We start from the raw sequence: 27,479 nt of genomic DNA, 5'->3' as shown, positions 1-27,479 counted from the left end.
AAAAGTACATGGTGTGGCAAGCGATCTGCTCTTGCGGAAAGCGGAGCGCCCCCTTCGTGATGACCGGCACGGTAAACGGGCAGGTTTACCTTAAGGAGTGCCTACAGAAGCGCTTACTACCACTATTGAAGCAGCACGAGGGCCCGACCATCTTCTGGCCGGATCTCGCTACGTGCCACTATTCAAAGGACGTGTTGGAGTGGTACGAAGCCAACGGGGTCACCTTCGTGCCAAAGGAAATGAACCCGCCCAACGCGCCGGAGCTTCGCCCAATAGAGAAATATTGGGCGATTATGAAGCAGGCCCTCTGGAAGAACCCAAAAACTACAACCTGACGTTGTACAGAACCTTATGGACGGGGTAAAGAGGAAGGTGCGAGCATACGGGCATACGAAGTATGAAGAAAATGCCAAAAGTTGTTTAATAGTTTTTATTTTACTGTCTAAAATTTTCAAAAGGATCGGTCTACTGGGCGAATTTCTACAGCGTTTTTTCGTGATGCAATTTGATGTGACACACCCTTTATTTTTATATTTTTACTAGTTGGGCCTATACTATACCATAGATACCTAGATACCTAGATTTTTTCAAACGACCACTTCACAAATCGAAGGTTCTTGGGTTACATGATCAGTTTTATTGATATGGTTTTGAGTTACAACAAAAACTTTTGAACTGAAATAAACGAACTAAGTTATCACAGTTCCGTTTTTGTGTAAGAACTGGATCTATATTAACTCAATCATCGGTCTATCAAGTCAATTATAATTTCTAAACTCATCAAATATTGTTCGCAGCTGCGCAGTATATGCTTTGTTCACATTTATTGAAATAAACTACAAAACCTCAAGGTAAGTTTAATGAAATGCGCTATATAACAATACAACCTAGAATAAGCATTGAATAAGCTATCAAACTTTGTTTAAATGTAAGGTTTATTTTCCTCCCATATGATTGTGAAGACATATGAAGACATTTTTTCGTTCCATGGCCAAACATTTGAAAATAATACCTGGCATCCCTGCGGTGAACTCAAACTAACGAACTTAGACAATTATCAGGTATGCTATAAAGGTCCTCGTGTAGTATTAGTAATGTGTACAGTTTGGGAGGAATTGTAAACAAATTGTTCACTTTGTCTCCGAGTGATAATTTTGTGAAAAAGCATATATAAAAATGGGTTTATATAAAAAAAATTTACAAATTTGTCAGCGTTTCTGAACACAACACTGCACGCTATTTTATATGTGTGACTAATTTTCGTGTACGATACGAAAAAATCGAGCTCACCTACAGTATATGTTAAACCACGTTGAACTCAAACATCGGTACAAGCATACGTGATACGTGCGTTCACTTTGGGGGGAGTCACTTCAATATGCATTGGAGTCCATTTGACGGAGAAGAATGAAATACGATAGACGAGTCGTAGAGTGAGATGGCAATAAAACGCCCGAAAGACTGTTGAGTCATGTTGACGGAGAAACTGCTGGAGGAAGCCAAAACTTATTCCCTATTGAATAGGAATGCAAATTTCTTCATAGTCCGCTAACTATCCTCAGTTGAATATGACTTTGCCGAGCCCTGATCTCTAGTTTTGAACTTGCCTCAAATATTATCATCGTCTTGGATTTCGGGGAAACTCCAGTTCCTCGGACCACAGTGAGGGAGTTCGCATATTGGTGGCAGGATGAGATTGCAATACTAATTTGATAAACCACTGGCTAACTAAACTATCTCAGTATATATTCAACATGTGAGATAGGAAGAATCCCCAAATCCGCACAGGCGGCATCAGCAACAGTCGAAGGCAGCAAGCATGATTCGGTACGGATTGCCTCGTTGTATGTTGAAACTAGTTGCTTTACAAGTAACTTAGTTACTGAGGATAGGAGTTCTGTGCCGTAATGAAGTGTTGTTTCCACGATGGACCAGCTAGAACTTATTCAGTATGCTGAGAACGGTGGTTTTGGCTATTGGAGGGAGGCGTTATAGCGTGGAGTATCAGATATCATCTGGACCGGCGGAGTTTCCTTTGCTATCGGCCGGTGCTTGATTAAGTTTTGCTATGTAGAATGATTGATTGACGAATGTCGGTTCGGAGTCGTTTAGAACCAGAACGTTTTCCAGTAGATCTATCGAAACATTTCTTCGCGTAAAGGTGGTTTGAGACTGTCGGAGTGCAGAAAGGTCTTTGAAATATTCCAAAATATATCTGGATGCTAAGGTGGAAAACGCTTGGCCACACGATGCGTTTTTCTTCTCGCTTTTATCCCGCCTTTAGTTTCTGGAGACCATCAATGAATCAAATTTGTTTTTAAGACAGTCTCAGTAGCTGCGTTGTGTAGAATACCCAGGAGTTCTGTAACATCGTTTGGCACATTGTCATTTAATTTTTCGTCTCGCCCTATCCCAGCGTGGTCTTCGCGAGGTCTCTGGCTGAGACTCGCCGAGATTGATCAGGATTGGATAGCAGTCGCTCCTCATAGGTTCACTGACACGAAGTTTAATCGCTGAACATTTATGCTTAATTGAAGCACGCGGAACTTTCGAGTAACTAGATTTTTCTCCAAATGGGTTATGGGCAGTGTTGCCAACCTACAATTTTTTCTTGGATATCGTACAGTTTTTTAAAGTATGCCAGCAAAGTAGTCAAAGACACAAAATCTCCAGTTTTTTTTCAAATTTCTACAGTTCTATCCAGTTTTTTTTTTATTTTTTCGTCATTTTCAAATGTTTTACTCTCCCAAATTCTACTCTTTGGGCCCATACTTGTTTACACTAGAATGTGTTTGACATAGTAAGGTTCTGTGGGCATTATATGAAAGAATCGAGTAGTTGTGTAAGAATATTTACTCCTATCTCAGCTATAATCAGTTACGAAGCACTAAGTTTGATGAAATTAAAATTCTTTTAGAGTTGAAACCCTTGAAAATGCTTCAATCGTCAGCCACGCAATGAATGTCATTGGAAAGTGTTGTCAAACGTATATTGGAACGCTACAAACCGCTCGGAATTTATTTTGGTTGTTCAAGTAAATAAGAACTACGTGAGTCTTTTACCATAATGATTTAATGATTAGCTTTCTTGTCTTATACTCCAAGCATGGTGAGCAAAATTGTTCAAGAAAATAAGAGCTACGTGAGTCCTTTACCATAATGATTTATTGATTAACTTTCTTGTCTTATACTCCAAGCATGGTGAGCAATATTAACATAAGCGAATATCCGAAACTATTCACTTATCATTTGAATATTTCAAGAATAGTCAGGACACTTTTGGATAACTTTTTTTAAGGCAGACTGTATGAAAAATATAATCATTCTGAACCACGTACAGTTCGATAATAAAAATTATGTCAGTTTGGATAATGTTTATGTAGGTGACGCGACTGAAAAGTTGATCCATGGATATTTGTCCGTATGTAAAATTTCAGAATCGAATTGAATTGCTGAATTGATGACTGATTCGATAAGTTTTTACATTGCGCTCTGCAAACAGTAATTGATCCAACTAATGTCATAGAAAGGTAGCATCTGTCAACTGTTTCGCTTCTACAAAGTCTTCCGAATGTCTGCGATCGAATATATTCAGCATACAAATTGAACGAAACAAAACTAAGAAATAGAATTGGAACAAAAACTATACGAAGAATCCCAGCTTCCAAGCATTATGTGAGTATGCATACAGAACGGTCAGGATTAGTTACAACGACACAAAATATAAAACGAAAGTGTAATGTTAAAATGTATGATCACAAAGAGGATAAAGAAAATTAAAAATGTTACGGTACTCACGTATTGAAATAAATTCATTTTCATTATGAATTTATTTTTTTCGCAATAAAATTTATTATGAGGCCAATGTAATGGGGTCGAAATCCTTCAGTTAGGTTCGACAGAGCGTTAGCGAGCGTCGGACGGCATTCGTTTGCCTAGGGCCTAACGTTTGCCGGTTGATTTTTGCTAACATGTTGACACTGTCACTGTATATTTTTATTTTTATTGTTAATGTGAACATAATTGAAAAAAAAAATTTAAGAAAAACAATTATTCAAGCTTTTTTTCAGTTTATTCCAGCTTTATGCATTTTTTTTTTCAATTTTCCAGATTTTTCAAAAATTTGGTTGGCATGAGTTATTTCAAATTTTCAAATCAGGTGGAGATGCCTATTACCCTTTATTTTAAATTTTGAATTCGATGGAGACTTCGGGTACTGGCATAGCTCTTTCTGGTTCATGTGCCCTAGTACATCAATGCGTGCTTGAAATCGAACTTAACACTTTACCGTCCGCATTATTCATAAAAAATTAAGCGCTTGGCTTCGGCAACGTCAATTCGGATTACTTGGCTTGTCGACGGCCGTTCTTGACATAATCGAGAAATTATAAATTGTTTGGTTATACTTATTTCATCGTTAGTTCTCATATGTTCTCAACCCTGTTCCCATACTTTCATAAAATTTCGAAGATATACATACGTAAATATTGCAAACCTATCCATATTCCCCTCACTATATGTACAAATGTTCTACTTTCCGATCTGTTTCACTTTCAGTAAAAAAAAACACTTTTTTGTTAAACATTTGGTCCATTAATTCGAAAAATAGCATATTGAATTGCAAGAAACTGCATTTAAGTTTGGGGAAACATGAGTTTCGAAAGATATAATATAGGTTCTTCTTAACATGTCCGTATTCCCCCCACCACCCCTATATATAAAAAATATATAGCAGGTTGTGTTCAAGACACGACTGCATTGTTGACGTAGAACTTTAATTCAAGTCGCTTGTTTATAACTGAGGATATTATTTTATAATGCTACGAAAATTTTGACATAACCATTCTACCAGTTTGGTCGCCCTGAAATGAGTTTTTTTTGCTGTCATCCTTGGTGGAAAAAGTTTTGCTACTGGCAAGCGAAACCAAATCACATACAAAATTCCAGAACGACATTTACTTTCCTGGTGACTAAATAAACGAAATAAACTCTATCTGCTAATCTTAACAACCACGAAAAGAGTACTGCTTCATTATGATCAAGATTAGTGCAAATGCAATCCTAGTTGAAAGTAGTTTTGCGACTGGTACGCAAAACTGGAACCCAAGTAAATTAATAACTTTTTATAAAATATTGAATAACTTGATAATCCCCAAAAAAAATTTTGGTGTACAACCTAAACACCTGCTTCGCCGTAGCGTCAGTTCTAAGCATTGATGCAATATCAAAGTCACCAACGAAGCTTGTATGATGACAGAAAATAATGAATGTTAACTGCTTGAAAAAGGCTGAATATTTGATTCAGCAGAGATTCATTACCAATACCCTAGCGCAAATATTTCCCCTCCCGCTATCTGCCCTCCTTGTTTATATTTATCATCACGACTGCATAATTTGCATCACCAAACAATCGTCCATCATGGCATACAAAATAGACAGAGTCAATGCAAACGAGAGCAGATACAAATGGGGTTTCAGCGTAGCGAGATAAACTATTTTTTACGTACGGATTATGGAGCACGCACGTACCCACACAAATATCCATATATCGATGGCTTGAAGCCACTAAATATTCACACACTTATCTCCGCTTTGCGCTCTTCTCAACAGAAGCCTTTTCTGTTAAAATTGGCAGTCTAGATTAGCTTTGCTGTCATCCTTTGTGGAGAGAGTTTTCCTACCGTCATGCGAAACCTACATTTATTTTCTTGGTGAGCTGACGATAGCCTAGCTTGATGATTGTGTAGCTCAGAACCTTAATGCAATGTCGTCAGTTTAATGCAATGGTTGCAATACTAGAGACATAAGCGAGTGAGTAACTTGGTCGCGTCCACAGCTCAATCCGAATCGAAGACATGTGATGACGCAAAACAAGGAAGAACAAGCGATATTCATTGCTTTTCCTTGCTTGTTGAATTAGAGAGACTTTAAACTTCTTCAGTTCATTCGTCTCTAACCTTCAAAAAGGTCCTTGGAAAACTTTACTTTATCCATCATATTACTCCTCCACCCCCATTACCTTGAGAAAGGCATTCGATCCCTCGCCGTCCAGCTCTCCCAGAAACGATGTTGCCCAGTCGGTGTCCTCACGAAGAATGAGTTTGCCTCAGCAAGATCAACTGTTTATACTCTAGGCAAATATTCCTCTTCGTTCTTCTTCTTTTCCTTTGTTCACGGAGACTTTACGTCTTACAGTTTCCCCTTCGCTGCTCAACGATGAGTTGCTCCTTATTGACAGCTGAGTTCGGGAAAGCACAACAAATGTATGAGGAAATGGGGATGCTTCCAATTTTCATCAATTTAAAGCATATACAGACTATGGGATTGTATTGCATAGCATATCAAACAAATCTTAGGGAATGTCGGATTCGTTTGGTATGTAAATCGCCAAAATCCGTTCGCGGCAAAAATAGTTATTAACGTTAACTTTATTTCATAAAAATGTGACCTGTTTTCTGATTTGGCACCCTTAATGAAAGACGTAGTTCTTCGTCAAAATGTCAAAAATCAAAAATCAATGTAAATTTCACGAACCCATGTCCGGAATAAAAAGCACATTCAGAAAATGATTTTAAATCCGGACGGTCAAAATTTGACGATGAAATTTCTCATTGAAGGGGTTGCATAAGGGTATGTTAGAAGCCTCAGTATAGAGTGTTGAGCAAAGATTTTCGATCCGGGAAACCGCAAAACTCTTCGGTACACAGGACGGGGTCGATTATATGACCCGTTTGTATGTACGTGGGTAACTTTGTAACTTTGTCTGTAGCGCTGTCCCACATTAATAAAAATTTAACCCCCTTCCGGTCAACAGGGGGTGATCTGAAATTTGGAACATACCTTTATCGCGGCCGCTAAAAAATAGCAGATCTAATATTTTCTCTAAACCCCATCAATATGGGGTTGGGCTTGACTAGTAGAACACAGTTATATATATGAAAAATTCAAATCCAAAATGACCGCTAAACCCCATCAATATGGGGAAAGGGCTTGACTAGTAGAACACAGTTATATATATGAAAAATTCAAATCCAAAATGACCGCTAGCACAAAATGGTGCTATATATATTTTTTCCAAATCTCATCAATATGGGTATCAAACGAAAGTAGAACACAGTCATTGATTAAAAATGTAAATCCAAGATGGCGGCCGCTACAAAATGGCTGATCACATATTTTCTCAGAATCCCATCAACATGAGAATCATTGAAAGGCTTGATTAGTAGAATACAATTATTGATGAAGAATGTAAATACAAGATGGTGGCCACTACAAAATGGCGGATAACATATTTTCTCAGAACCCCATCAGTATGGGTATCAAACGAAAGGGATTAACTAGTGGCGGCCATTTTGGATTTGCATCAATGATTGTATTCATATTGATGGGGTTTTGAACAAAAATTTGGCGCCATCTTGTAGTGGCGGCCATTTTGGATTTCCATTTTTTATGATTAACTATTCAATCTCTTTCATTTGATGCCCATATTGATGAGATTTTGAGAAAATATATAATCCGCCATTTTGTAATAGCCGCCATCTTGGATTACATTTTCCATAAATTATTGTATTCTACAAATTAGGTCCTTTCATTTGATAGGATTTTGCAAACATGGCGCCATCTTGTAGTGGTCATCTTGTGAAAATACAATAAATAGTTGAATCAATGAAAAACATTTGTATCAATCGTGTTTCCATTTAGTCTCGCTACTTGTGACGCACCCGTTAATAAGTTCTACAATAATTAATAAATTATTTCTCTCAAAGAATTCCAAAGAACACACGTGTCCGGATTTAAAAGCGAAAGAAGAAGGAAAGCGACCGATTGCTTCTGATGCTCTACGCGAACTGTCCCATGATTTAGCATTGCCACGAGTAATCTGTGCCGGTAGCTTTTCCGTGAAAAATGAACAAGTAAAGATGGTTTCATATTATTTTGACACGGTCGAATAATCATCCAAGAGAGGAGACATAAAATCGAGATTTAAAAAAAAATTGATGCCAAATATCTCAGAATAGCATGAAACGTCGAGATTTACTGGTATGTTATGTCATTTTTTTTTGTCAAAAATTAACTTTTTGGCGCTTCATCGATTTTTATCGATTTTTGATAGAATTTTTTTTCGAGATAACAGTAGATCTCGGTGCTCCATATAACTTGAATAAATTATGTATCAATATTATTTCATGTACCATGGGTGATTTTCGGCTTTCAAAGAACTCAACTTTGACGGCTGTGCGACACTAGTGATTGAAGTCTGATTGAGTTAATATTTTGCATAGGATAGTTTTTCATGGGAATCAACATTTTTAAGAGAGTCCCGTTTGAAAATGAGAGATGACCATTTTATTTGGCACTCTAATGTGTATATATATAACTGGTCCGATCAGACAAAGCCATCACAAAATTTTCGAATCGAATATTACTTCTGACCAGCGCCGTGTCGTCTCGTGTCGGCTAATGAAAACCGGCTTCATGTAGCGGCGAGGCACAATTCATCTGCCGAGAGTAGAAAATATCTCATGTGAGTTCTATTTCAGTCTAGTTTTACCCAGCAGTCTGTCAACAACACATGTTAAGGCTAAGTGTCAATTTAGATATTTTTAAATTGGATTCTCACACGTAGCGAGATGCGACTAAACCATGGCTTTTTACAGGTCCAATGGAGATTTCTACTAAAGAGTTAAATATGATTGTTATATTTCCCTACTTCATACAATGATACCCGAAAAGAGAAACAGGCGAATTGTGTAAAAAGGAAGTCCTATGTCAACAACGCAATTGTGTATTAGACCACACCCTTGTAATTTTTTACTTTGGAAAAACAGATACATTAATCATCTTCGACAACAATGTTATGTACGCGAGCCCTCAGATGAGCATGACTAAATTCATGACAAACGCAAACTCTTCCGAAGAAGTTCCGTGTAATCAACACTCGTTCTCTCGCGGAAGTCACAATTGACGATAGGAAAAATAAACTCGGCTCACAGCCACAGGAAATCGAAGTATGTGTTCAAATCTGACTTGCCGTCGGTACCCACTTGAAGGCGGCGTTTGGCGTCATGCTGTGTACCACATCCCATTCCACCGCCGGTTTTGTTTTATCGATTCGCATGCCACCGCTGATCGGTCTAACCAGTTCTTTGGTTAGGGATTTTCTTCTTCTTCTTCTTACTTTCATCCAACCAGCCAGGAAACAATCCTTAAGTGTCACATTATTTATTTGCCCCGGGAGAAGTTTTGTTCGATTCGTTTGATTGCGGTGCCTGCTGCTGAGTTTCCCACTTTCCGTTTGTTCTTTCTTTTAAGGAAATCGATAGTATAGGTGATTACTGCTGCCGGCCTTCGTCATGCTTTTTGTTATTTATAAAACGAAATGGGAGTTGATATCAATACCAGAACAACAACGAAAAAATCCCACACTGAGAGGAAGTGGATGATTCCGATAGAACGACATCTGGTAGTGTAATATTGTATTTGTCAACACTTTGGAAGAGTTGGGTTTTTTGCACTGTTGCGGAGAAGATTTGTATTAGATTGTCAGTGGGTGTCGATGAACATCCGATTAGAAGAAGAACACTGTGTGATGTGTTAACTCAGTTCACCTGGAAAGGGTAAAGTCTGGAATCTGAGACGTTTTCTAACTGTAAGTTATCACGCAGCAAAGGCATTCTTCGGCATTCTTTTGCTGAGCTCTACCGAAAGTGCTTCAACTTTCTTCTATTCCACGAATGGAACGGGAATCGAAGTTGGATGTTTGCTACTGTCCCGTTTAAATATTTGAATATGTTTCGTCTGTAAACTTCTGGCTGTTTCAGCACATCAATTACATAATAGCTCTATTTGCGAACAGTAACAATGGGAGGGATGTTACGTGAATTCCACTCGAATAACAAGCGACAAGAAATTTAACTTACATAGGATTGTGACTGCGGAATGAAGATATTAAACGAAGAATATTGGGAGGATAGCTCTCTTCCTAGTAATAGAGTCATACATGTTATAATCTGAATACCTTTCATTTGCTGTATAGAGATCAAAAATCAAAAGATACATATTTTTTGGGAATGGTATACCTACATTTGGGAACAAAATCGGAGATAACGTCTGCGATAGAAGGTTCGAAAAAGGCGTTTCTTCTCAATTTTGAAAACTCTGCCAAATTCACAAATATATGTATGCAAAAATGGAAGCAAATTAGTCTGAAGTACAGTTGTTCACTCTACTGAGTTCATTTGAGTGCTAGGGAAAGTCAGCTCTAGCATACTATCGGTACAAAAGGCTTCTCAAACCATGAAAGAACCACAACCGAAATTTATTTCGAAAAAAAAGTTTGGATCTCTCCATTGAGTATTGAATTCATCCGGATCTATGAAAAGTTTTTAAATGAATTTATGTGATTTATTAATTAATTTCTATTAATGCTATTCATTTCCAGTGCATGTTGATGTTATATAGAGGAGACTGCATACGTGCATCTTTATGGCGAATTTGTGAATTGATAATTGTGATAATTGTGATGTACTTCAAACTTTTGGGGGAACATTTCCACAGAGTTCTTTGTCACATTCTCTAAGTATCTGGGTAGCACTTCGTATTGAATTGCACGGATTTTGAATAATTTGACGTTTGTCATGTACTGAATTCTTTGGTTGTTTTGATCAGAATTTTGACCATTTAACTTCGATCTACTTTATTCGATCGCTTAAGTCTTCGGATAATTTCTCGAATATTTATTCAATTATTTATTAACATCGTCATTATATCATACAGACTGAAAATAATATCACTTAAGTTACCTCCGAATTCTACGAATAAAACCTTGCAAGGTTGCGGAGTCCATGGAAGATGAAACGATCCGAAACGGTTTTACATAGTTTGCGAACGAGAGGTTGAACGATGACAGCAGGATTCCCAGGACGTTCACAAAGATGTTGGAAATCAGCGGACCGAGTACATTGCCTAGAGGTGGGAGAAAATCCACTCGGAGATCCGCATGATCCGTTCCGGGAAGCCCATGAGTTTCATCTTATAAACAACGAGAATGTGTGGCATAGTATTGAATGCTTTTGTGAAGTCTCGCGAGTCAGAGTTAATTCGTAACAGATCTAATTTGTTGTTGTTTATCTGTGTTTTTTCTCTTTGGCATGAAGTCATCGGGTTTTCGTTTTTCTAAAGATAACATGAAAAAATAGTTGCTAGAAAAAAAACTTCTTCTGTACTGCCCAAATATGCATGGTTGACGTAACCACCAACACCACTAAGTGATATAAAACGCTTTTGTCTTGTTTTTAGCTGACTAATCATGACTGGGAATAATTTATATAGAATAATCTGTCTCTATTTGATAAATATTAACGATCAAAAGTGACCCGGAGGAGTTTTATGATTCTTGTTATTTTTGTTCAATTGGAAAACACAATTGATGCTTATGTCAGCCATGCATAATTGTGCAGAGTAGCAGGGCCCTTTTTCCGATGTATGGATTGACTTGTTGGTGATTATTTGGCTATTCATATAATTTTTTCGAGAATTTAAAAGAATAGGTTTTTGAGAAAAAAGAGTTTAATTTACGCCGAAAAAGCGTAATTTTTCAAAAAATTGTATTTTTCCATGAAAATTCAATTTGAGTTAGGTGTGGAGGCGATCTGGCGTAGTGGTAACATCCATACCTCTCACGCAGAGATCACGAGTTCAATTCTCACTCCCGACATTCTTCCAAAAATGGAAGTAAAAGTGACGAACCAGCTGAAATGTGTTGAAAGTCACTATAATAGAAAAAAAAGAATTTGAGTTACAATTTTTTGTAAAAATTGAGAAAGAAACTTTGGCCTTGAGCTTGAGCTTGAGCTGGGTAGAACACATCGAATGACGCTTGGGAGTAGCAAATCATTTTCATTGTGCAAGTTCCGGTGATTCGAGCGTTGAATAGTCAATAACGACGCCGGCCACGTCCTTACAGTCACCAGAGGAAGAGAAGGAATGTTAGTATGATATTCACCGCCCGAAGGCCAGAAGGGTCGCCTCTATAGCGTGATTCCTTAGCGGATATCATGGAAGGGATAGTTGTTAGTGGGGGGAGGTAGGAATCAGGATTCACTGTGGTGAGTGATGTGGTTAGGAGTTTATTCAAAGGAATGGATAAACTCCTAATCACAGCATAATAACCTTTTCATAATAACCACGGATAACAGCTATTACACCCATCCTCCTTGGAGCTTTGGACCCTCTGCTCTGGTTCTCAATAGTTTCAGGTTCTTTTTCGAACATTCTGCTATAGAGATCCGTCATTCTCAGGTTAAAGAAAACAATTTTGGCCTTATTCAAAAAGTATTCAAATATGCGAGGGACCTCGGTGCGGGAAGTTTTGGAGTGGAAAAAAGTACATGTGTTCATTTTACATAGAGTATGAGAGTACCATAACTGCATCGGGTTTCTTGAATTTGTCGAAGAAATATTGCTTTGGTTCATTAATCGAAGTTGTATCCATTTTTCGCATAAACTTCTTTCCAAAAGTGGCATCATTTCATTGATCACTGATGAAACTGTTGGTTGAGCCATACCAGGTGAAAAGTTTCCTCCTACATTAATTTGGTACGACCCACTGGCCAGAAGGTTCAAAGCGGCCGCTAATTTTGAAGCTGCAGGAATAGCAGTGCTTCTGAAATATGGTTGTATATAAAATATTTTAAAAATGATTCTCGGCTAAGCCTGAAATACTACCCAAATCTTAAAACAAAAGAATAATTATTTGTAGAAATCGTATATCAGACAAACTCACTCATTTTCACTTAGCGAAAGACTTATATCCCTCAACTCCCTCCTGTGGAATAAGCGTGGTCTCTTCTTCACTATCGCTGTCGTGAAAAAACATTTCGCAGTATTATTTTTAATCACAATTCATTCAATTCATTCAATTCATTTTTAATCATTTCATTTGTTACTTTGGAAAAGATACTCAACACCGTTATTTATCTCATTGCACAACCCCTACAATATATATGAATATTTGGATAAAAGTGTACGTACCAACCAATGCTAGTAAATGGGATAAAAATCAATATTGTAAATGTTCATTTCTTATTTATTTCAATAAATTGAAAGGACTGAGAGTATATGGGGAAAACGACTTTGACTTTGTCGTTGGGAAATGGCTAAAAACACTTTGATTTGAAATTATACAAAACATTTCTCTCGTTAGCTAAGTATTTTCCGGAAAAAATGTACATCGAGAATGCTTAAGGTGAAGGTGGAACGAAGCCATTGTAGTAGTATAGGTAAAATCACGTGTTCTTACGAGGTAATAGTGTTTGTGAGAGAAGAGCAAAGCACACCTTTTGTTTAGATTTTTGTACGTAAAATTCACTTATCAGACTGTGTGGAGCTTCACTGGCACGAGTCTTAGAATACATTTGAAAAAATAACAATTCAATACTAAAGTAAAATGTATGAACGAAGTGTTCCGATGAACAATTGCTAATTTAAATATATATACAAGGTGTATTTGCATATGAAGTAAAATTCTGATTATACTCGAGCATTACAAGAGCGAATTTATAACGCATGCGAATTGGGGCTCGAACTTGATAATTCCTTAATATTTTCCTTCGTTGATCGTATTTTTTCACATATTCACGTTGGAGAGGAGGGTTAGGCTCTTCTCTTCGTTGGCCGAGGCATTTTGATTGAATGTAATACTTTTCCGTCTACTTTTTTTTACAGCAGACGTAGCCGTGGCAGTGTTACGAGCTCTGTACCTTCTTAACCAAAGTTGTTAAAGTTGCTAAAACTTACATTATAGTCCCATTAAACGTGAAAACAATAATTGTATTGATATCAACACAATTTCATTTTATTGATTTTCATGACATGAAACGCTATGACTCAGAAATGCCAAAAAGATATTGTTGCTTTCACCAATACAAACAAAACCATTGCGGAAAATTGAAAAATGAATTCAACTTTCAGAGTACTAGCTCGAGTTTTCCGACGTTTTCCACTATACATTGCGACGGCAGATGAAAATTTAATATCTTGTGAGTAATCGATTAGAGTTTGGTTGATATTACTTGATGGGAAGTGTGCGAAAACAATCATTTTCTCCACACTGTTTCGCAAAATTATTGATTTTGGGCGAGGGGTGAGGGAGAGAGATGAAAGAAATGAGCGCCATTGTGGCAGCCATTTGAGGATTCCTTCCACCGTCACCTTGAAATTTGAATTTCGATTTTAAAAAAGTATGGAAAAAATTGTCCGTGCATTTATCCACTGGTATCGGAGATGAATTAATTTTAAGTCTCCACAACAAAGGAAAAGAAGGAGAAAAATCGCTAAGATTCTCTACAATTTTTTCTCAGACACCATGCTTCTCCATAACTCTCGATTACTGATGGAAGCATAATTTTTGTCCTGCACTCTGCTCTCTCAAAATAAAACTATTTAGTAGCTCAGTTACAAATTAACATTTAAGGGCAATCATAACGGTTTAAATCATAACGGTTTTTGTTGCATGAGTGTTAGATATGACTTTTGCTATTGTTGCCCTTGAAACCCTTCACCCCTTGTGCCCTAACCAATCGAAGTCTGGTGGTATCATGTTTGAGGTAGTGTGTGAGAAAATTGGCAGAAAACATGTTATTTATTAAAGGGGGACTTTAGAAAGTCGAAAAAATCGTTTTTTTTTGCATTTTAACATTTTCCCAACTACCAACATCATAATAATTCCTATATTGGCATCGAAAAAGTGCACCCGTGGCCGAGTGGTTAGCGTCTCATATTATCATGCCGGGTGTTCGGGTTCGATTCGCGTTCTGGCCGGAGGGTTTTTCGTAAAAGAAATTTCCTTCGACTTGCACTGTGGTCACGCGTATTCGTATTAAGAAATCTCAACTAAGTATTAATAAATGACGCTAGTCAATGCATACGTTGAGACGGCAAAAGTTCTACAGGGAACGTTGACGCCATTCAAGAATTGGCATCAAAAAATAAAAAATACACTTTCAAATATACGTAACCAATCCCCGAAATGCCTGAACACTCAACCGTAATTCCAATATCCGAAAAAAAAAATCACGTAATTCCGTTATTTTTCGACCATCCAGAGTCTCCCTTGAGCTTCTAGAACATAAACTGCTTCATTGGCCATTCAGTCATTTAATATTACATAGAATTTTTTCCACCACACCATACTATACCGTATTTTAGTTCTGTACGAAAATAGAAAAAACCAACATAATATTTAACACATCGCTATATTTATATGGTTATGGTGTAGATTATCACAACAGGCGGTTGATAAATTCCCAGGCTATGGCATAAAGAAATTATACATAAATTATTTCAAGAACAAATATAATATTTCAACGTTAAGGTGAAGGTTAATTAGCTATCATAAGTACAGTAGAACAAAAAAAGTTTATTTGAAGTTTTTGATTGATGATGATGATGATGATGAATGATATTTCAGCAAAATTAAGAAAGATGTTGTGGCCAAAGAACAAATTGTAGAGCGGTTAGAAAACATCAATTTGGTTGATAAAAACAATCAAGTCTATCATGAATTTTTGGAATAAAAAGAACAATAACAGCTTATAAAAAAGTAACTTTTATGTTTTTCACTTCCGAAATGTTATTAAAATCCATATATTTAGACGCTTCACAACTATATTTTGTATTAAATTTTCTCATCTTTCAAATGAAGGCAATATAATCGTCATACTCAGCGTACTTTTTGAAGTAGAGCCAGTTTAAGGCAAACAGATCCAGGATCAATTTTTATATAGATTTTGTGGACTAACGCCGTTTTTTGCCAACTAAGTCAATAGCAAATATAATCAATCCTATCAAACACCTTTCCTTTGATCTGATAAAACCATGTCGTACAGAAATATTTTTTTTAAAACACAAGAAAACGAAAGTTATGAATCGTTCATTCCGAGGGTACGCAGAGCATTTTGTATTTGTGGTACAATTTGCGATGAACTGCTCCTCTAATTGAATCCAAACTTAGAAAAATCGGCTAAATAAATGGGTAAACGTATCAACATGGAAAGTTCACAGGTGTTCAGGACACACTAGGCTTTTAAAGTTTTCTAAACAGCCTTCCATTTTGCGATGCGAGCATTAGTTATTGAATTATACATCACCAAATACGAAGAGCAAATTTTTCATTGAAATAAAAATATCCCTGTATTGAAAGATTCTACAGGAACCTTTCCGGGATAGAATGTAAACTGGTTGATAAGGTTAATTGAATTTTCAATTGACTTAGTTGAAAGAAATTAGGTTAGTCTACAAAATCTTTGAAAAAACAGAAAGAAATCGATTTCTTATTTCTTCTCGATATTGTTGTCCACTTTATCTAAGCACGCAAAGGAAAACATATGTTCGTAAAATATTACAAATCACGTTTTAAAATGATGTATATACCATTGTCATGGGTTGATGGGAAATTTGGCTCGCACTCTGTTCCTCTAATTTTTTTTTGTCGTATAACCAAGTCTGTTTATAATCGGGTCTAACCTGTATTTTTAAGCGTTTTATTTTTCCAAAGTATTTTTTAATTCTCCATCGCAAGCTAAGCCCAAATAGTTTTTTTCAAGACCAAAATTTCTAAAATCCAAAATTCCGATTCCTGAGCTATCATAATCGAAGCGTCCTTCTGCCGAAGGACCTTCCGTTCCGGTCAATGGTCAGAGCTACCACCCGCGCATATCCTAATTAATTATGTCTAAGTCATGTCCTACGAAAGATGTGTCCATTTGTTGTCCTCCATAAATTAACTCAAGACCAATCTGAAAGGCAATCTGAAACACACGTTTGAGATTTTTTGGCCATCGAAATTCCGAGTAGAATGTTTTGAATGAAATAAATAACTTCGATTATGTTAATAAATCTCTTGTTCAGTTCACCTTAGAACGCGCCTTGTGTGAGGGAACACCTGAATAAACATCAAAGTGAAGATACCATGGATACTTGTGATGCTCGAGACGCCAGATTTTTTGAAAGGCGAAACCCCTTTTCTGATAGAACTCAAATTTCCATTTACAACAACGAAAGGAAATATCTGCCCAAATGATGAAAGTCCCTTGATTTGTGGGGTCTATAAATATAGATTGTTCATTCTCCAATGAATAGGAGGCTTCCACTTCATCCTCCGAAACAATAAATTTTTCGAAAGGTGTAAATGGTGTTAAATGGAAAATAAAAACCGACCCTTGTAATCGAAACCGATTTTTTCTTTCAACCGTTGTCCACCTCCTCCCCACCTACGGTCATTGACAAACGAGATGATAAATTGTGAGCATCAACTTGATCCTTTTTTTTTTGGCGCTTTCCATCGTCCGGTATTATTTTATTCAATCTTCGCACAACAAGTTCACGTTCCGCGCGTTGCGAAAGGATCCAATAAATCGAGACCGATATTAGCTTCAGGAACACGCCGGGTTGCATGCTGTGGCAGATTAGAGCACAGTGGAAAAACGAACTTTCCCGGTAGAGATAAATCATTCACGCTGTTTCATTCGCAATCCACCACCAGCTGCAGCAACAACAACGAAAAATGCTGCGGGCATCCGCTGGCTTTGTTTCATTCTGGACATGATTTTGGCGAGAACAAATAAGGAACAAATTTGGTTCATGCTATCTTCGTACTTTCAATGCTCTGCCAAAGTAAATAAACATCGTCGGAAATAACTTCTCCCCATTTTTCCCTTCTCCCATTTTTTTCCTTCAATTGCCCCGTTTGAATTTTCTTTTCTATCACTGGGAATGGGCTCCCACTCGGATGAGGGTGAACGTCCATAAGGGGGAGTATTATAATAATAGCAACAATGAAGGCAATAAAATTGTAGAAAGCAAATAATTTAAAATGTCTTCAAGGCAACGCAAATTATGGGGTATGGTGCCGACCAACATGTGTACAACCGATAAGCATCTGTTGTATAATTTGTCCTTTTTCCATTGGCTGGTTTCCCGCTTGACAAAAGTATTAGTATGCCGGTGATGTTCGGCAAAGTTCGTTCCTTCGGCATTTTGCGAAGACACATTCGTTGATTCTCCACGCATAATTTATGATGATGGCGAATTTCGATGTTCCGCCTGATGACGCTGTGCGTACTATCCTCCAAAACTAACAACAGAAGAAAGAAGATAAAGTAAGAATGTTCTTCCGTCGGTGGATTTTCCCCCATTTATCATACCAAGTCGCTGCCGAGTAGCGACTCACGATCGCTCTGAAGAAAAATGAAGAAAAAAGCCCTACGACACCGGCTGAGCGTTGACTTATTCCGTTCTATATATTTTTTTACCCCCGTAGGGTATTTAGATGGACAAATCGGATCTTTTTTTCTTGCACGAAAAGCGCGCTTTGAATGAAGATCAGCCGCTCAGGAGGCCCTTGACAGATGAGACGCCTCTCCAAAGCGAGCTGTTTTCACTCATTAGCAATCGCCCTTCGGTAGAGAAAACCTTCGGTGGGGGTTCTTCTTCGGGGGATAATCTCTAATCTACTGCGAAACTTGTTGAGCTTGTGAATCATTTCATTTGAACTACTTCAAATGCCATTCGAGCCGGAGCTAATTGAATATGCAAACGATATGCGGAAGAGCTTCGGAGACTCATGCAATTTTTCAATTTGTACGACGTAACCCCAGATGACGGCAATGGGGGCGTAATCGTTTTCATGTCAAAAATATTAACATAGCGTGTGTAACACGTTTTGTCATCATTAGTGCCAATCAATCAATTTCTACTCAACCGCATTGGTACCCGCCGTCGATGAGGCCGCCGAAGAGCTAGGAAAAATAAAACCAGGTCGGGTTAGTTCATTGTTCAAAGGGGGTGTTGAAGCTGGCTATCACCTGTCAAGTTACGCTCCATTGGAACGAACGCGTCAAGATCAATCAAGCGGAGTGTTTGTGTTGTTCTGTTATTGCAAAAAAAAAAAAAAAAAAAAAAATGCTCCACAGAGAAGAGTCACAAAGCCGCAATAAGTGGTGCAATATTCACAATCGGTAAACAAAATATAATGGATTTTCAACAATGCATCGATTGGATTTAAATTTTTTTCATGAAGTAGTGTATCATAAAGGCGAGGTTTGAGTATAATTTATGACGAACTTTCGGTGTAATTGAAATCATAGTAGCTCTGATTGCTAGTGTTTTTTCCTCGAGCCGTCTATCTCTAAAATATTGTTAGATCTGTTTGATATCCGAAGATGCTGTTGATTGTACACAATGTACTGTTTCTATTTCGCATCGAATGAGATGAAGTTGCTTAATAACGAGGCTAATCTGAAGAAGTAATGTAAAATGTGTGAATATTTACATTATTAAGTTGTATAAGATGCTCATAAAGATCTGCCAGTTTAGAATCGTAACGTTATCCATCTGATATATTCCAAAATCTGTCAGATTTGAAATGAAACGTTATTGGAAGAAAATTTACGTATTGTAGTTCATAGACACATGAATGAAAATTCGAACTTTGGGTTTGATACGAAATCAAACCAAATACATAATTTATTAGATTCATTTGTATTGAATGAGCAAGTGGAAGAGTACAGATTACTTGTGCCAATTGACCAACCAGAACGCGGGATTTTCGCTTGGTCGATACATGACATTTTTCAATTGTTCGATAGCGAGTTTAATAAAATGTATAATTTTCTCCATTCGAATAAATTGTTAGGGAGCTCCCAAGTCCACTGATGCAAATGTCTCATAAATCCGTTAGGAAATTACTGAACAACAAGCTCTCGAAATATGATTTTGTGTTTTTCAATTTGTACCCACAATAGTTCCCTAAAGTCGAATTCCTACGTTAAAAGTAAGAATAAAACGAGTTACTTTGATACTTGTCAATGATGATGATGATGATGATGATGATGATGATGATGACGATGATGATGATGATGATGATGATGATGATGATGATGATGATGATGATGATGATGATGATGATGATGATGATGATGATGATGATGATGATGATGATGATGATGATGATGATGATGATGATGATGATGATGATGATGATGATGATGATGATGATGATGATGATGATGATGATGATGATGATGATGATGATGATGATGATGATGATGATGATGATGATGATGATGATGATGATGATGATGATGATGATGATGATGATGGTCCCGCCACCTTCCCCTACAGAGGTTTGAGCAAGACGAGTTATCTAGAAGATATTATTTTTTCTCAGCTTTGAAATCTGTTTAACAAAAAAACCAAAAATTATTATATATTACCAACAGGTATAAATTCAAAAAAAATTATTTTATTACATTATCAAAAGAGAAGCCAATATTCAGTGTTGTCCTCCGCAGAGCCGATAGGGTCCCGACAAGGCCCTTGCAGCCAATTGGTCCACCAGAGCACAAGTCCAACCTCCAGTCTAGTTTTGGATAGACAATGATCATCCAGAGAAGTCGAGAAATTTTCCTTTACGAAAAAATCCTAGACCGGTTCTCACAAAAACTTTTATTTTATATCCTTTATATCTGTGCGACGCGCACGAGGCTCAAACTTTTGTAGACTACTTTTATTTTTTTTAAACTAATACAAAAGAAAACAACAAAATAAAAAATAAAAATAGTCCATCATCACCAAGATCATGACACACATAATACTGATAAATTCAAATTTAAAAAAATTATAATAAAATGGAAACAAATTCTACATTGTATAATCCATTAAAAACTTCGTCTAATAAAGTATTCGTTGAAAAAAAAATATAAATAAAATCTGCAATAAACTGTCCACACAAAATTATCCGTTCGTAAAAAACATCGTCAGTTACTATTCTTCGTCAAAAATTAAAAAAAAACATTAACTCAGCTGTTAAAAAAATACAGCTCTAATGTGTGAAATACAGTGCCTCTTAAATTCTTCAAGTGTTGTAGCGCATTTAATATGTCTTGGCATCGAGTTGAAAACATTTATTCCTTTGAAATACAGCGAATTTTGTGAAGCACATGTCAAGAATAGTGCTTCCTTGGCCGAGTGGTTAGCGTCATAACTAACATTCGATTCCCGATCTGGTCGGGGGAATTTTTCGTCAAAGAAATTTCCTCTGACTGGCACTGTGATCACGCGTATTCTAGAGCTTGCCACTCAGAATGCATTCAAGGCGTGTTATTTGGCATAGAAATCTCAACTAAGTACTAATAAAAAATGACGCAAGTAATACTACGTTGAGACGGCGAAGTTACTCTAGGAACGTTAGTGCCATTGAAGAAGAAGAAGAAGAAGAAGAAGAAGAAGAAGAACATGTCAAGAAATTGGTTGTTCTCAATTCATTCGCGTTTCTAGTGTTATATCTATGAAAATCACTTCCTCTTTCAACTCGATCACTCAAATATCGAGGCAGCAAACCGTTAACTACTTTGAAAATGAACACCATAGTTAAATAAACAATTCTTTGCTTCACGGATTGCAGAGCGTCCAGCATCAAAGATGAGGAAGTGAACCTATTACATTTTAGCGCTGTAACCTCGATATTTGTGTGTTATTGGCTAAAAATAGAATGGAAGAACAAAAGTCCAAATGAGGAGAGATGATTGATTTGTACAGTAGTATTTTGCTGTGAATGGTCAAATTGTTTTTCAATCGACATAAGATTTCATACTTTTTGGCAATTTTCTTGATGACATTGTCAATGTGAGTGTTGAACTTGAGTTTGTCATTAATAATCACGCCAAGATATTTGATTTCCCGAACGCGATCAATAGTCTCATCATCAATTACAATAGAGAAGTTTTCATTAGAACGATTTCGCGAAATTACCATATATTTAGTTTTACTTATGTTCAATTTTAGCTGCTTATACTTCAACCATCTGCTTAAAGAATGTAAATCTCCATTCAAATGTAGCACGACCTGATTCAAATCATTAGCTGCAATGAATAACACAGCAAAAAGATTGATGTCACAGAATCGTAAAACTCGTCGCATGTCATTGATGTACATAATAAATAAAATGGGCCCTAATACAGTTCCCTGAGGTACTCCAAGATTATTCCCTACGGGGCTGGAAATGAAATTATTAAAAATAGTCCGTTGAGTTCTGTCATACAAATAACTTTCAAACCATTTATATGCAGTACTCGCAATTCCAAAGCGCTTAATCGTATTCAACAACAAGGGCCTAGAAATTGTCTCGAAAGCGCGTTTAGGATCCAAGAAAACAGCAATGATGGTATCTTTACATTCTAAATTCTCTTTCCGTTTTGCTAACACCAAGTTCAATGCAGTTTCACAGGAATGACCTTCCCGATTGTTCTGGTATTAGCAAAGCGAGGTGCAATCGAGGTGCAGACTCTTCAACAACAAAACATTACGGAATGTTCGAATTCTTTGGTTGTTAAACTATTGCTGTAGTTATTTGGAATATAGGCTTGAATAGAAAATGACTTCCTTGGAGCACCTTTGTTTTTAAAATGTGATGGTGGTGTTGGGGGGATGTTACGTATAGTCTTTCGAGTACTCGGATAAACCAGCAACGATTGAGGCATTTTGAAACAACATTACACGGATCATTACATCACTACATAGATCCGAGCGAGCTAAATCGTACAATGATTCCATTTGCGATACGACACACTACTTTTTTATTCTTCCAAATCACATGACAAGTGATTCAGCTTGTTTGATTTTCACCTTTATACTGTTTTTTGAAATTAAATTTTGATATGATGATTTTTTCATAAGACTAATTCAATAGTTTTGTTTTCTTTAAATACAAATTGATAACCTACACATAATTTAATATCTTACTTAGTTTAATTTTGTTTAGTTTAATTTGTTCCTTATAACGCTGTAAACAAACTTGCACTCGGAACATATAGCTTTCAATAACCTGTATAGATAGGTTATATAGTTCTATATGTTCCGAGTATATGTTCCGCTATATGTTCCGAGTGCAAGTTTGTTTACAGCGTTATAAGGAACAAATTAACCCTTTTTTGTCACCCGGCATTTTTGATATGATGTCAATTCGGAATTTCGTCCGGAGAGCCAAACGGTCAATACAAAGTACTATCTTGGCGTTATGAGGCGTTTGAAAGAAAAAAAATCGTCGCAAACGTCCAGATTTGTGGAAGGATAGCATTTGGATTTTGCACCACGATAATCCAACGATCATTGTGAACGAATTTTTGACCGCAACTGGCACGAATGCGATTGAACAAGCACCGTATTCTCCAGACATCACCCCGTTCGACTTTTTCCTATTTCCGAAACTCAAATTACCGCTTCGTGGGATTCGTTTTGCCAGCTTTGAAGACATAAAAACGAATTCACTGCGTGAATTGGAGGCAATTTCTGAATACAGCTATAAGATGTGTTTCAAAGACTGGCTTGTTCGTTGGAAAAAGTGTATCAGAAAGCATTTCATTTTCGACAGAAAACATATCATTTCATGCCTTGAAGCGTCAAAAAGGCAAATAATGTCATCTGTCCTCCAACGCTTTAAAATGTTTGTATGTATGGGAGCAGACATCTCTTTCTTTTTTTCTTTCTCATTTTTTTTGAGGATTGCACCCAAAAAAAAAGTCCAAACGGCCGGCTGGAATGCAAGACTGTTGTATACGATACGATATCCACATTGCTAATGATGCTGTTGGTGAAGAGCGTGATAATATTACATCTCATTACAAATTGAATTTGGAAAGTGTTTTCTAATTTTACTCCTAGAAAACGCTTTCCAGCATAAAGAAGATCTATATCCATCTCGATCTGGGCTGTGGCCAAGTAATGCGTGCTTATTTGAAACATATCTCTTGTTTCGCTCGCTCGTATTAATCTTATATTGCCATACTATATCTATATATATAAAAATGGAATTCTGTCTGTCTGTCTGTCTGTCTGATTCTTATGGACTCAAAAACTACTGAACCAATCGACATGAAAATTGGTATGTAGGAGTTTTTGGGGCCGGGGAAGGTTTTCATGATAGTTTGATGCCCCTCCCCCTTCTCTGAGAGGGGCTGCCATACAAATGAAACACAAATATATGCGTTACTCGAGAATCAATCAAACAAATGAAACCAAATTTGGCATGTGAAGGTTTTAGGGTGTGTTGGGTAGCTGGTTCGATGCCAATACGCAGGACCCTATCCTGCGTTTCGTCGACCTGGGACTGTCGCGGTTTTCCTTCCTGGGTTTATAATTTGGGGGGTGAGTAACCACCAAATAAACACAGCACCAACTTGAATATGCACTACAGTCTGTTTATTTATAATTCACAACTCATATATTTACAATTCATTCACATTTATATTATTTACAGGTAATTTTAATATGACATAAATAATTTGACCGTTCCAATGGCCGTTTCTTCCAACTCTCTTTTTTATAAACCTTCTATTTTTCATCTTCTTTTTTGTTTCTTATGATTTCTTGTTTGTCTTCCTTTCTCCTATCTCTTTCTCTCCTTGTTTTGTATCATGGTTTTTTTGTGTTGGTAAATTTCAGGTTTCCAAAGCCAACGAAGGTCACCCATGCAGCAAATCATAAAAGTGGGGGTTTACCGAATGTAAAATATTCTCGGATTGTTCAGTAACCAACATTCTCGCCCGCGCTGAAATTACTTAATTTCTGAAATGATAAATAAACCTCTCGCATACTGGATTGGCAGCTCTCCTAAATTTTCCTTGATGATATTTCTAAACCTTTTATCCTTTTTGTATTCCATTTCTCAATTATCGCATTTCCTTCCTAATTTCCCGATTATTGCATTTATCAAATCTTCAAATTGCCCAATCCTGGTAATTCCTTTTTACCATTCTGATTTCATCCCAAGTTCCTTCTAAAATCTTGCTCTCTTGGCAGCACAGGATTCTTCAAAATTTCTCAAATTCATCGTGGTGAATCTTCTCCATGAAGGCTTATCTGTTGATTTTAGGTTCAATAATTCTCTCCCATTGGTATAGTTAAATATTGATGTGCGGATATTGCGTCGTTTGTTTGACCCATCCTTGATAAATCTTTTATCAAAGTTTAATTCTTTGGATGTTGTGGAAATATTACAACATTCTACGCGAGTAGTGCTTGGTATACTAAAAGTCCCTGCAATCACCCATCCGAATACCGAGTCTGTCAGCTCTGGTAATCCGTTCCCGATATAAAATTGACTTCCCGATTTGAAAAATTTGTTGAAATGTTGTATTCCGAGAATCAGGTCTATCGGTTTTGATCTCGAAAATGCTGGATCTGCCAATTTCAAGCCCCTTGGTATTTTCCAATTTCTTACAAATATGTTTGAAGTTGGTAGATTGTCTGTCACCTTATCAAGCAATCGGAATTCCATCTCACACGAAAATCCTTCTACTCTCGATCTAATATTTGCCTTAACCTTTTGTTTTACCCTTTTATTTGTTTTGCCAACGCCGATAACCGATGCTTCTGCTGGAACCCTTTGGAGTCTCATGAGGTGACAAAACTGTTCTGACATGAAGTTGTCCTCAGATCCCGAATCTAGCAATGCTCTTGCTGGATAAGTGATCCCTTTATCATCTTCCACAAGAATGACAGCCGTTGCTAGTATAACCGATGATTCCTTGGTTGATATTGTGTTTGATGAAACTATTGCAGAAATGTTCGAATGTTCACCATTTGATTCCATTCCAGCTCCCCTAATTTCTGGTGAAATATTCCCTTGGTTTGATGACCTCTTCACTGCACAATATTGAGGTTTGAAGCATATCAATGTATGGTGTTTCTCCATGCAATTCCGGCATGCATATCGCGAGTTACAGTCGGTTGCTTGGTGTCCCCTCCGGAAGCAATTCCGACATAGCGAAAGGGTACGGATCAAATTATCACGAGCGGATATTGTCATCTGTTGGAACTTCGGACATTGGTAAAGGAGATGGAAACCTGGACAAACTACACATTGTTCCCTGGACGATATCAATGCGTTATGGCTAGTTTTGGCTAAAGGTATTTTCCCCTTGAATTGTTGTGAATAATCCTGATTCGCCTCGACGGATTCTTCGGGAAGTGAACTAAGCACCCTTATTCTCCTCTGTAGGAATTCCGTTAAATCTTCGATCGTATTATGCTCCTTTGGAGTAGAATGCTCCTCCCAGCTTCTGCGTGTAGTTGGATCCATTCTCGAACACAACACATCCAGTAGCAATAAATCCTTGTAATCGGCTGGTTGTACTAGTTGATCCAAAGTTTTAACGATACTCTCAAAAGCTTCTAAAAGTGACTGCAGTTCGGCTACCGACTCTCTTGTAACGCTTGGTAAATTAAAAAGTGCCTGCACCTGCCTACGCTTGAGCATCTTGCTATCATTATAGCGTTTCATTGACGCATCCCACGCTATCTGGTAATTCGCTTTGGTGATTGCGAGCGAGTCTATCAAAGACCTAGCTTCTCCTACTAAGCACCCCTTTAAATAGTGGAGTTTTTCTACATCTGGTAAGTCTGTTTTGCAATGAATCAATGACAAATACAGATCCCTAAAGCTCAACCACTCATCAATGTTGCCATCGAAGGTCTGCAACTTGATTTGTGGGAGTCTAACGTGCTCATGGATTGGTTGTTGGTTGGTAATTGAAAGGTTCAACTTCTTCTCTGGCTCCTTGACCTTCTCAAGTAGCAAAGATTTCGCCCTGTAATAACGATCGCCAAATTCCGATCGTTTCCTGGAGTAGGTTTCGTCATCGTCATTGAAATCTTCGTGCATCTCGATCTCCATTGTTGTGTCGTTGAGCTGATCCCATAATTCGTCCAATTTCTCTATACGAACTGTCGCTGCAGTCGCTGGAGTGTCATCATCCATCGAGTCGACAAAACGGCAAATATCGTCGAACATTCCCAATAGAGCCTTCAACCTCGTTTGAAGCGCCTTAAGTGAAGTATTCCGCGTGATTGGTGCCATAATTCCCAAAGTTGTTTCGTAGGATAGGAAATACAAATTATGTAGTACTCAAAAACACCAGCCACGGCTGGGCATATACTGTGAACTGACCTACGGAATAATTGTTGGTTCTAGTATCCAAAAGCAGTGTGCCGGCTGATCATCGGAATCACATCTGCTGCTCCTCATTAGTAAAACGTGTAATTTTCAAATTCGAGTACCCCTCGGTTACACGTTCCACAAAAATTCAATCGAATGCCAAACCAATACCAGTGTGCAAGATGGAAAACGTGGGTGTAGTAAACAATAACAAACTCCAGCTTCGGCTGGACATATACAGTTCATAAACTGACCTTAACAAGAATAAGGGATTCGATGTGCGGTGATTTCTACGGTAAGCGGTGCGATTAACCGGTGTTACGATGTGATTTCGTACTTTGGTCCTCAGTGATGACAAAATAGTGCGATGACATCCGTTGGCCATATGATTTTGCCTTCGGCTGGGTTTGTGTTGTTTCTCCGATGGTGATATATAAATAAACAGTTGGTGTAGATTTTGCCAAAATGTCTCAGCAGCGGCTGGACAT

The 27,479-nt window shown here is 37.4% G+C and overlaps 2 protein-coding genes across 5 annotated transcripts in view; one reads left to right on the top strand and one right to left on the bottom strand.

Moving 5' to 3' along the window:
- Positions 1-27,479, top strand: part of LOC129775497 (dipeptidase 1) — a 509,186-nt gene that overhangs the window by 32,618 nt on the left and 449,089 nt on the right. The gene's annotated exons all lie outside the window — the stretch shown is intronic.
- Positions 2,005-26,913, bottom strand: LOC129774293 (uncharacterized). Its single transcript, XM_055778010.1, has 2 exons — positions 25,912-26,913; positions 2,005-2,172 (listed from the first exon to the last, which is right to left on the bottom strand). The coding sequence occupies exons 1-2, from the start codon at positions 26,911-26,913 to the stop codon at positions 2,005-2,007; spliced, it is 1,170 nt and encodes a 389-aa protein (XP_055633985.1).

This window comes from Toxorhynchites rutilus, chromosome 3 (genome assembly GCF_029784135.1).
Source record: "Toxorhynchites rutilus septentrionalis strain SRP chromosome 3, ASM2978413v1, whole genome shotgun sequence".
Classification (NCBI taxonomy): domain Eukaryota; kingdom Metazoa; phylum Arthropoda; class Insecta; order Diptera; family Culicidae; genus Toxorhynchites; species Toxorhynchites rutilus.
Note: the sequence above shows the minus strand (reverse complement) of the source record. Positions and strands in the feature narration are given on the sequence as shown.

Coding starts and splice junctions, on each gene's coding strand:
- LOC129774293 (XM_055778010.1), bottom strand. CDS start 26,913: ATGGCACCAATCACGCGGAATACTTCACTTAAGGCGCTTCAAACGAGG. Junction 2,173..25,911: donor CGTCCAGGGAACAATGTGTA/GTTTGTCCAGGT, acceptor GCACTCCGACAG/TCTCAAACCACCTTTACGCG.